The 11,920-nt window shown below is 29.5% G+C and overlaps 1 protein-coding gene across 1 annotated transcript in view; it reads left to right on the top strand.

Annotated features, from left to right (window-relative positions):
- LOC106478557 (rRNA-processing protein FCF1 homolog) overlaps positions 1-11,920 on the top strand; it is a 15,342-nt gene extending 3,422 nt beyond the window's left edge. Inside the window, exons 3-8 of the mRNA XM_013939109.2 lie at positions 615-686; positions 4,141-4,289; positions 8,585-8,657; positions 9,676-9,763; positions 10,872-10,966; positions 11,754-11,920. Of these exons, the coding sequence (XP_013794563.1) occupies positions 615-686; positions 4,141-4,289; positions 8,585-8,657; positions 9,676-9,763; positions 10,872-10,966; positions 11,754-11,802 (526 nt within the window). The 3' untranslated portion in view covers positions 11,803-11,920. The remainder of the gene's footprint in view (positions 1-614; positions 687-4,140; positions 4,290-8,584; positions 8,658-9,675; positions 9,764-10,871; positions 10,967-11,753) is intronic.

Below are 11,920 nucleotides of genomic sequence, written 5' to 3'. Positions count from 1 at the left end.
TAATTAAAATATTTTGAAATACTTTTGTTGTTAATTGTAATTTTAATGTTTGAAAAATAACTTATTAAAATTAAGGTTCTTCAAACTTATTATCAAGTTGACACAGATGTGAAAATAACTACAATATAAATATATATCTCATTGTGTTTTAAATCTTGCTAGTCAAAAAAAGTGTCAAACTTAGTTTTATAATTAATGTAATGCCCTATCATTTCTGTAGAGCACTGTATTCTTAATTACAATTTAGTCATAGTTAGTCATGATTAAAAGTTATTGTACTGCCTATAAATTACAGGATGTATTACCAATACTTATAACTGCCTTGGAACATGAATACCACATCAATATAAATATAGTCCTACAAAGTATTTAGAATATATTTTATTCTTGATTCACTGGGTGTTTTTTCTTTTATAACAAGTCTTTGTTTTATTAACTGACAGAAAATGAAAAAATAATAGTTCATTTCAATTTGAATAAAAGCATATGTGATGAATATTATTTAAAATAAAATTGTGCATATTATATTTTTAAAAATTGACAAAGAGCATTCATGTGATTGTTAGAGTATAAAACAGTTTTTTTCTAATAGATTATTTTTATTTGTTTCATAGTAAGGAAAAAGACCGTTTACAGCCAAAAAAGGTTAAAGTTCCAGATTCTAATCAAGTAACTGTGAAAGAAGCGTAAGTACGAGTATTTCAAAAAATATTTTTTGTATCTATACTTTATTTTTTGTCAGTAGTAATTAAGCTTAGAGCTGTTAGACATTACTATTGTTGTGTTGCTGTTAATTTGTTGGTAGGTTCTTTTGAATTATCTGGTGAAAATTATTCAACATCCAGTCCATGTGCCAATCACAAATTAGTTTATTTCCTCCATTAACATATCTACAAACTAGAGCACTTGTACACTGTCATAACTTGTTGCACGCTTATGTTACAAATGACATTCAAAACCTCTAATAACCTAAAAGTAATGTTGAATCAAATCAATTTTCTTACACAATATAACCTCGATAACTAACCAGGAGTTGATTTTAACAGTCATCTGAGACAACTAAAAGCTTCCTCGGACAACCAACTTAAACAACCGCCACGTTGTCTGATGGACGATTAGTGGCTGTGTGTGTATGTATAAAAATATATACTTAATCAGTAAGCAAACTCAAAGCGAAACTATTACCACATTGCATGATTTTTGTACGCGTGTATATGGGTGGGTGGGAATTTGCAATGAAAGCAAACACCAATAGCACGATTATATATAGAGAGATTAATTTCTAGTACAGATGCTTATGTCAATAAAACTAACATAGCTGTCCCAGCTTCTTACTGATACACATTTGGTAGGAACTAAAATGATCAAATTTATAAAATCAAACTCCGATTTTCACCTTTAATCGTCACATTTGGAACACTGACGTCCTTTGTATAGGCCTAAGGCTAACGTTAGACAGACACAACCAATCGAAAGAAGGAAATACGGAAGGCCTAGCTACCATAAGAAAAGTGGAAAAATCCATGAATTAAACATAATATAATAATGATAACTGCAAACAAAATGTTATGAAAGTTTGAATCAGTATGAAACAGAATAACAATAAATAAAATAAGGTTAGCTTTGCCTCTCTACGGATCAATACAAACTACGAATGACAATACATATCAGTAGCGTGTACATGTGCAGTACTTAGGCATTGTGTATGTATTACAGTACAGTAGTATGTGTGAGAGTTCCGATACAAGTCTAGTCTTACTACAGGCTGTACTTGGCAGGCAAGCCATGCTGGTTAGAATGAAAACATTGAATGTCAATGGCCAAGATCGCTGTTATGTTTAAAAGTTTTACAGGCCATTAATTGTTTGTTTCCTTAAGATACTATGTAACATTGGCATGATTTGGACTTATTTTTTTCCAATGTAACAAAATTTCCTAGGATATAAGGCATCAAAGATTAGTTGAATAAAGATGCAAGAATCACCATCATCGTCTGAGTAGGGAAATCAACTATGGTAATTGTCCACTGTTAAAAACTTGCTGATATATAGTCGAGGAAATCCACATATAGATAGCAAACTCGAGTAATGATGAACAATAGCGACTCGAGTAATGATACGTAACAGCAAGATTGGGAACCTTTCACGTGGCACTTTCTAATTAATGCACTATAACATGCACAAGTTGTAGTTTTCAGCTAATGTGCATGCTATGAAAACCAGAATTTTTTATGCCAGAAAGTGAAGGACTTAAAAAATTTTGCAGTATGACAAAATTAAAGAGATTGAATTAAGTTTAAAAGTACTCTCTCAATGTGATCCCACACTACAGTAGATATTAGTTGCAATAATTCTAAACTGGATTCATGATAGAGATTTGTAGCTTGAACGAACTGTCAGCAGTTGACCTCCAGTCATAGTTTCTTGCTTTTTCTGCGATCCCTATTTGTAGATTTTAAATTTGTAATTATCTTGTGTGTTAGTTTTGTTAATGCACAACAATAGACAAATATATGCCTAGAGTAAGACACAACCACCCACTAAGCTCGTATAACATTTTATCAATAGAAAAGCAACCTTTTCAAATAAACATGTATGTCTAAACCATTGCTGTAAATAAAGTTTTGTGTCTTTTAAAGTAATTATTTCCTGAGCCAGATGACTTTGTGCCTGAGGTTTTGTGTAAACTTGCATTTAACACCCATCGAGTACAAAAGGCAGCTGCTTATAACAACCTTGAATCTATTATATATTTATAACCATGTAAATCAATTTTCAATGAAAAATAATCAACTTTTAAATAGGTCATGAACATTCACTGCATTTCATGTAGCATGGGTTGTTTGGGTGGTGTTAACTATTGAAAAAGAGTTTTGAGTGTTTTCTCAAGAATAAGTCTACTTTTTAAGATGGTTTCTTACCAAATTTTCTATAAGAGTTTTGAGCAAATTCCTGTGAGTCCCTATTATGAACCACTGTTGTGTTTCATTATATTAGGCTAAAATTGCAAAACAATCTTTATAATAAAAGTATGATAATAAAACCAAAAATAGGTATATTAGACATTCTAATCAATGCAATAAATGAAAGTAGCAATAAAGAAATAATAGAAGATACAAAAACGCTAAAAACATTATCAGCCAGCTCTTCACTGTGCCAAATATCTATGTCAACAATCATCCACAGTTCTGGAAATCAGTGGGACACACCCAATCTGTCACCCTCATTTCCTGCTCTTTATGGCTTTTTTTTTCTTTAAATTGTGCCATGTTTGCAACTGTTCCAAATCTATTTCTTACTTTTTCATGTAGAAGTTCAAGTTCAAACTTGTCATTTCATATTTCCCTAATGGAAAAAAAAAAATTAAATATAATCTGTAATAGACTTTATACGTTTTAGTTGGGTGGTGGTGAATCAACCCACTAATTGCCTGATCATAACATAGATTGGTGATCATACTTATAATATGTAGCCTTATAAAAGAACAGTGATAGGAGATGGCTTGTATTCTTGGGAAGCTTTGTTGTAAAGTACTGGCCTATTTAGCTCGATGTCCTGGGTTCAAGTCCAGGTCCTTTGAGTATTTCCATTTATCAGGATTTTCATGTAAAAAATGTGTAAAAAATTATCATTTCTTACTTCTCCAGGTCTCTTGAGCAAGTGTTAATGTTAACACTTACATAAAGTGATTTTTACATCTGTTTTCCTTACACGTACTCATTTATGAAACCATACAATTTCTAAATTTAGACATATATATATGTTTTTATATTTCATATTCACAGTTATGAGTATATATAATAGTTTGATCATAATGTGTTTTATCAATTTCTATTTTTGTTTCTAGAATTATTTAATATTTCTTTTGAAAGTGTACTTGGCCATGCTCATTTTCTTGGTGTTGCAAAGCTAAGGTATTTTAGTGTAATACAAGATTTAAAACAAGTAATTTATTTGTCATATACTCAAGCATCAAAAAATTCTTAATGAAGTTATTGTAAATATAAATTGGCATATAATTTCATGAATTATCTGTTTACAATTTTGTAGTAGGGTCTGTTTCAGTTATGCAATAATTTTTGTATTTTTTATGAATTTCTGTTCACTGTTTTGAACTTCTTTTTACCATGAACTGTAACAGGCCCCAGTATTCTTCTGCTCTCTTCTTCAAGTATAACACCCAGTTAGGTCCACCATTTCATGTACTTCTGGATACCAACTTCATTAACTTTTCCATAAAAAATAAACTGGATATTATACAGTCTATGATGGATTGCTTGTATGCTAAGTGTAAGTAATTGTTATGTTTATATGTTTTTAGTTTGGGTCTCAAAACAAAATTGAAATGTTTGTACAGTTTTACAAAGGGTTCTTTATATATACAGTGCATTTCTGGAAGAATTATACAGCTTATTGTATTAGAAAGTGTTGTAAATTTATCATATGTACGACTAAGTAGCAAAAGTTGTATAGTTTGTTTTTGTGGCAATAGGTTAAGTTAATTCACTGTTTTTATATATTATTCACAAAAGAAGAAATTAATTTGTTTAATACTTTTTTTTAAGTACTTCCGTTCTGTTAAGGATGAGTCTGTAAAGTTTATTTTGTATTTTAGCCACAGCTTAGGAGCTTATAGCTCCGTCATCTCTTGACCGATTTGAGATCTAATTACAGTTTTGAACTGGTCTTATAGATAAATTTTCACTAATCCTGCCTGAAAGAATTTCAGTTTAAAGGTAGTCTGGTAGAGATCTTAATGACTAAAGAATCAAATCAGGTATATACGTGCCCCACACTTGGTATTGCTGGTGCACAAAAATAAAGCTAATAAAAAGGGAAAAAGGTCTTGTAGATTAATTTACTCTAATCCTTCTTAAAAGAATTTCAACTGCCTCGGCTATTGAGGATTCCTTCTTGTTTACTTTAGGAGCAGCCATTTAGGATTCTACTTTGTATTTTTTCCCATATTAGGATAATTTAAGAAAGTACACATTTGATTCTGGGTAGTACAAATTACGTAAGTTTATTTTTGTATATTCTTCATAATATGACATTGTAATTATACTTTTGTTTCTTTTTTATTCTGGGTATGAGCAGTTTTAATCACTTTCGTATTTTAAACATCATACAAAAATTTAATTAGTTTGTCATATTCAATGTGATGGGTGTAGCCTACTGCTTACTGTGCTGAAATGTGAATCTGAGGTCCATGGTTCACATTCTTTTGCTGCAAAATTCAGTTGTGTACTTTGGGGCTGTGGTTGTGTTATAAAAATGACAATGAAATCCCACTATGTGTAACCCAAGAGTTGGCAGTGGAGGCTGTTGACTAGCTGTCTTTCTTCTAGTCTGTTTGTTCAAAATTAGAGATGGCTAGTGCAGATAACTGTCGTGTAGCTTTGTGCAAGTATCCAAAATAAAAATTGTATTTTATACCTGATGGGAAAAGTTACTTAATTTTTATATATATATATATAATGTTCATAATAAGAAGATTTAATTACACTTTTTTGTTTACAATAAGTAAATTATATTAAGGTAGTTTTGTATTTTATACATAATAAGAATAGTTAATCAAGTTTATTATTTTGTATCCTATTCTATGTAGTAAAGGTTAACCTTTTTGAGACAGGTCACATTGCTTTATAAACCTTAAGACTTAATAATAAAAAAATTGATATTTTGCATATGAAAGCATTGTAATGTTTACTGATAATCTACCAATTTCGTTAACATTTGCTTTCTAATTTAAAAGTTAGCATGAAAACTATAACAAGCACAAAAGGTTTATGAGGTTGGTCCCAGGGACTGTGCCTGTGCTGAAAGAGTTAATAAAGTTTGTTTTGTATAAAATATTTATTATAGGAACTGTAATGACATCTACTGTTGTATTTCATCCAGTATATGAGAGTTAATTTATTTATTTTTTTGTACTATTCAACATAAGAACACTTTAATTATTATTATTCTAATTTATTACTGGGCATGAAAAGTCAGCACAAGTAAGTGATTCATATATTATTCATAAATTTAAAATATAATGAAGTTTCTTATTTTGTATTTTAGTCTGGATAGGATAAACCATTTTTTTAAATTTATTGTTTTATATATATTGATAATAATAGTAAAATTTTAGTAAGTTTCTTGTTTTGATTCTCATTCTTATTAAAATACGCTAATTTTGTTATTTATATTACTCGTAATAGGAAAACTAAATGCTTGTTTTAAATTTATAGAAAGAAAAGTTAACTTTGTTCGCCTTGTATGTTATGCAAAATAAGAAAAATGTAATTACAGTTGGATACAGTCATCCAACATTGTGTGTGTGTGTGTGGTTGCCTTTCTGTAGGATATCGAGCATCCTGAGAAATGTTTTTATTTCTTTTGTCATTTATTTTTCTTATCTAACTTAATAAGTGTAATTTTTACTTTTTAGTGACTTTTATAATAAGAAATAAAAAAATATTTATAGAAACAAGAAATTTAGTACTTTTGTCTGGACTTGGACCCTTTTACCATAGATGAAGTGTACTCTAAACCAACTTTTTTTGTATTGATGTTTATGTTTATTTGAAATGTGCATTTTAGAACACAAAATATGTATCACATGTTACAATAGCACATTCCAAAACTACTTTAATTTAACTAACTTTCTAAATAAGCTATTCTCAGATACAATGATCACCTTTCAGGTAGTAACGGAAACCATAGATAACAAGAAGAATGACAAAAGTGTTTCATGGAATTCAGGTCTGACTCAATAGAAGAAAGAGACCATGCACAAATGTAAATTACAAAGTGAAAATCAATCTTTATATTTATCTTAAACACAAATCAAAACACAAAGACGTAAGAGAGAACTACTCTCTGAATTGTTTAGAACACTGGATCCCCAAGTTGAAGTTGAATAAGTTCTGTATCAGACTGAAAGACTATGCCACTATATTCAAAAACCAGTAATGGTATCTCTTCTAGAGGACATGCACTACCCACATTACGTACTCCACTTCATTATCAACGTTACAAGAAAAACTACAAATTTCTGTAGTGACATTGACAATGGGAGAATTTAGGTGACACCAAAAAGAAATTATCAATCACTCTGTGTGGCTAATGCACAAATAAAGATTGTGACGGTACAAAGCAGATTGCCTTATATGTGAAAATCTACATACACACACTGATTGAAATTTTAAGGTAAACTTAGGTTATTTTTGAGAGTTAACAGAAGAAAAAGTAAAGTACTTTATGAGGTACAACAGAATTCTAAAATATCTTAATTACATCAAGACCAAATGACTATATTGGCTAAAGGACTTGTGTGCATTCACAATCATGGTATTAGAAACATTACTGGATGTACAAGTGTTGTTGCCTTTTTTGGCATCATCTTGGAGAAGCCTTCGTTTACCTCTGTTGCAATAAAGCATTATGGGATAGACTTGATTAGTGAAACCTTTATGTTAAATTCTGGATTCTTTTAAAAGTATCAGAGTCAATAATGTTTCTATCATTATATCACCTCCAACACCTTGTATTGTTAGATTAGTATAGATAAGATCAAATGTCTTGGGCTTTTTTTTTATACTGTTACCTTTCTATCAGTGTGTGAAACAAATCATCAGACCAGTTTACACGTTTTCGATCATTCATTGTTGAACTGTTTGTGTTGTAAGGACCACTAAACACATTTCTCATCATTTGGGTTGAGTAATGTTTCATTTACTGTTTGGTTGATGTATAACACTTGTTATAATTTTCTTCACCTGGTACAGTTTGAAAATAGTCATTAGGGTGACAGTTTGTTGTTTTTTGCTTTCAACAATTCTATCCAGTAATCTTTTCCTGTATTTCATTACCATTGAGTAGCAGCCAGACATCTTACGTGTCAGTTGGCACTCTTGATAGACTGATAACAAATGACTGAACAGATAGTCACAGAAATGGATTTAAATAATGACATTACTGATATATGAGTACCCACTATCATGCACCTGTAAGTCTTCCAGATCCGTACTCTTGTCCATTGTCTTGCATATTAATGTAAACTCTATTTCTCTACGATGCTTAAGAATAATATCACATAAGTATCGTTTGCATATGCAAGCATTTAGAGTGTTTTTTGAATAAGTATTAAGTGTCATAAGGAATCATCCAGTCAGCATAATTGAAAAATGTAAATTGGTTTATTGTTCCAAATTTTACTCTGGGTAGAAGGATTCAGTTCATTTTTTTGTTCTATTTGCTAATCATTGTAAAAACCCTAATTGTTGTGGATAGGAAAAGTGAATTCACTTTATTGCTTTTTATAATAATTACAGAAGGAAAGTTTCTCGTAAATTGTTATCTGGTGAGGAGAGAAGTTAATTCACTTTATTGTTGTCTGTTTTATTCATAGTAGGAAAAGTTAATTATCTTTATTGTTTGGTGTTCATAATATTTATATTTTACTCTGGGTACATGATGCTAATTTAGCTTATTGAATGTATCTTATTATGGTAAAATGAGTGTTAAGTTTGACATCTTACTGTATATTTGTAATTCCGTGTAGTTTTGTTATGAAATATAATGTTTATTTTTTTCAGGTATTCCCTATGTGACTGATTGTGTTTTGGGTGAACTTGAAAAACTAGGAAGCAAGTACAGAGTTGCTCTCAAGTATGTAGAACTTGGATGTAATTCAGTTTGTTTGTTTTTCTTTTTATTGTATTTTAGTGAATTTTTCTAAAATCCACATGTTCTGTATTTTTTGGTGATGTTTAATGGCAAGTCTTATAACTCAAAATCATAAAACTTACTCACTTCGTTCAGATGCTCATAAACCTACTGGTGGTAGCATTATCCAATTCAAAAGAGTTTTATCTACTGAATTTCAGTATATAACATCAGAACTGCATAATTCTGAAATCAAAATCTATATCATAGCACACTTTAAACTCTAAGGTAGCAGTTGTTGTACATACTTTTTACACAGAATTTTAATTAATTATTAAACAGTACTAATTAATGTGGAATTTTGAGACATATTGCACATTCTCTAATTATTTTTTTCCTGGTATACAGAGATATAATTTGTTCTAAAGAGTTTCTTGATTAAGAAGTGTTTTTTGTACATGATATGGTTTCATTGCATGTATCTAATTTAAATTTTGTTTCTTGCTTTGTAATTTTTAATTGTGTGTCACACACTTTGAGATAAAATTCAAAAATTTTAAAACAGCTAGCCAGCAAGGAATAAATGTTGTTTTATTCTTTATATGCTATTGTATGACTATAAAATGTGTCAATAGTAGAAAAACTGTAGAACTTTTGATGCATGTTAATGTCATTTCAACGAAAATGTGCCATGTACAATAAGTAGTTTATTATAAGTAAGAAAGTAGAGTATCCTTTGCTTTTTTACAAGGTGATATAAAAATAGCAAAAAACTCGGAAAATAGCATTTGTTTTTATATTTTTGTGTCATACTTATGATTAAGTTGTTATATGGTAGAACTTTTATTGGAAATTGTGATACATTGGGCTGGAGGAGATTTTGTTCAAGAAAAGAATCTAAAACACAACTAAAAAATCAAATCAGTATAAAATATTGTAACAGCAAGCCTGTTTAGTATATGAAACTACTAAATTAGTTTTAGGTATTATTCTTTGATTATAAAGAACTACTGGTTTTCAGAATAGCTAAAGATCCAAGGTTTGAGAGGTTACCATGCCTTCATAAAGGAACTTATGCAGATGACTGTATTGTTCAAAGGGTAACACAGGTACGTTCATTGTTACATCAGCAGCTAATAGATTAAATGTTCTAAGATAAGTTCAGAACTTGAACATAAAATTTGGAAGTGCTTTTAACATAGTTAATAAAATAAATACTTTGTATTAAAACAAACAAGTTGAGTGCTACAGCAATAATGAAATAATTATTTTTGTTTGAGTGATAATCTCTAAACTTCAAGAGTAATTAATAAAGTAAGATTTTATGGTATATTTGATACAATCAGTACTTTTGATGTATTTAATGGAACAATATTAAGGTCCTTACTTAAAAAAAAATATTGAAGATACTAAATTTTACTTAATAATACATTTGATTTTGGTTTAATTAATTGCTGTTTTAATTTTTGGTTATAAACATTATTTTCTTATGCAGGTTTATCAGTGTGCTACCTGCTCAGTTTTATCAGATTTATATAGCACTACCAACACTTCCTGAGGATATGACAACTAAATTGTTTGCTTAGTTGACATATGCTATGTAGCAACTTCACCTCAACAATACAATCACATGATGTATGAGTGATGTCGTGCACTAGTAAACTTTATTGAAAAAATTAAAACTAATATAAGTACATTATATTTATCCTACTATATGTTATTGAAAATGTTACCTACATACTCCTTTTAGAAGTTGCATAGATCAGATAAACAAAATAATTTGTCATTCGTATCTTTTTTTCCAACTGGACATATATTAGTATAGAGGAGAAGTTGGAGTTTGTAACACAGTTTCTATCTATTTCAGTCATTGTCAGTTCATACACAATACATTAACTAGACAATTTAATTCTAGTTGATTTATGGGTTGTATTTTAAAAATGTTCCTGCTGTGATGAGTGATTTTTCAGGTGACTTTGTAATAGCATAATTCTTGTATTAACCAGACAGTCTTGTTTGTTATGTGAAGTAGCACAAGAGAGACAGAGTGTAGAATTTTATTCATATTTGATAAATTTCTGTAATTTAAATATTTTATTTTGCTATAATGAATTATATTCACTTTTATTGTTTTTGGTTTATGCAATAGTTTTTTATCTGGCATTTACATCTTCATCACCAGGAAAGAGTTTGATACCATTCATTGTGTTCTTTTAGCACAAGTGTTACATTGTTGCTACATGTGATAAAGATTTGAAGAGGAGAATACGAAAAATTCCAGGAGTTCCAATTATGTATTTATATCAACATAGGTATGTGAATTGAAAGTAAATTGACACCAGCTCTCTTTTAAAGGATATAACAATAAGAAGTAGATAGATAGTAAAAATAGATAATGCTTTGGGTCTTATGATAATAGTGATGTACCAATTTGTGTGTGTGTATGTTTTTATTGCTAGTTTTGTAACTTATCAAATCTGTATGAGCAATGATAGTTTTTTAAGTTTTCATTGGTGTAGTTATAGAAGCTTATAACTTGGTATTCTCGTGATGTACCAATTTTGTATGAGCACTGACACAATTTTTAAGGTGTATATTTACATAAGAAAAAAACAATTGAACCGTTACATCAGTTAATGTTCTAGAGAGTAAATGCTGTCTGTTGAGGATAGTTACATTAAACAACCAGTTTCTCATTGTAGATTGTATGTCATATCATCTAATACAAATGTAAATTTTTTATTTTTTCGTGGTTCTGCAAGAATAAAACATAAAATAATTTGCCACAAATACATTTTTACACAAGTCTAAGTGTGGTTAAGTTTTTAAACAGAACATTTTGCTAGAAATCCTTGATTTACAAATCTGACTTAACAGATCTCATTGTATAGTAATCACTTGTTGTAATGGAATTAATATGTAATTTTGTGTGAAATAATATTAATTGTACACCCCTTTACATAGAGGTATACGTTTTAGTTAAATATGCTTCATTGTTTCTGTTGATCTTATCTTTTTCCTACTAATAATATATATAAAATATAGCTAATAGCACTAATATATATATTGTATATATAAGAAAAGTTTTAATTCTTTCAGATTTTCTATTGAAAGGATGCCAGATGCATATGGAGCTCCAAAATTATAACACACACCTCCAGAACAACAATTTGAGTGACAGAAATTATATAAATGTCTTGCAAGTTTGGTTTTGTAAACACAGCTGTTAAGGAAAGATCACTCAAAAATAAATATTTGGATTAATA

This window comes from Limulus polyphemus, unplaced genomic scaffold, assembly GCF_000517525.1.
Source record: "Limulus polyphemus unplaced genomic scaffold, Limulus_polyphemus-2.1.2 Scaffold224, whole genome shotgun sequence".
Classification (NCBI taxonomy): domain Eukaryota; kingdom Metazoa; phylum Arthropoda; class Merostomata; order Xiphosura; family Limulidae; genus Limulus; species Limulus polyphemus.
The sequence above is the reverse complement of the archived record's forward strand: the minus strand, read 5'-3'. Positions and strand labels throughout refer to the sequence as shown.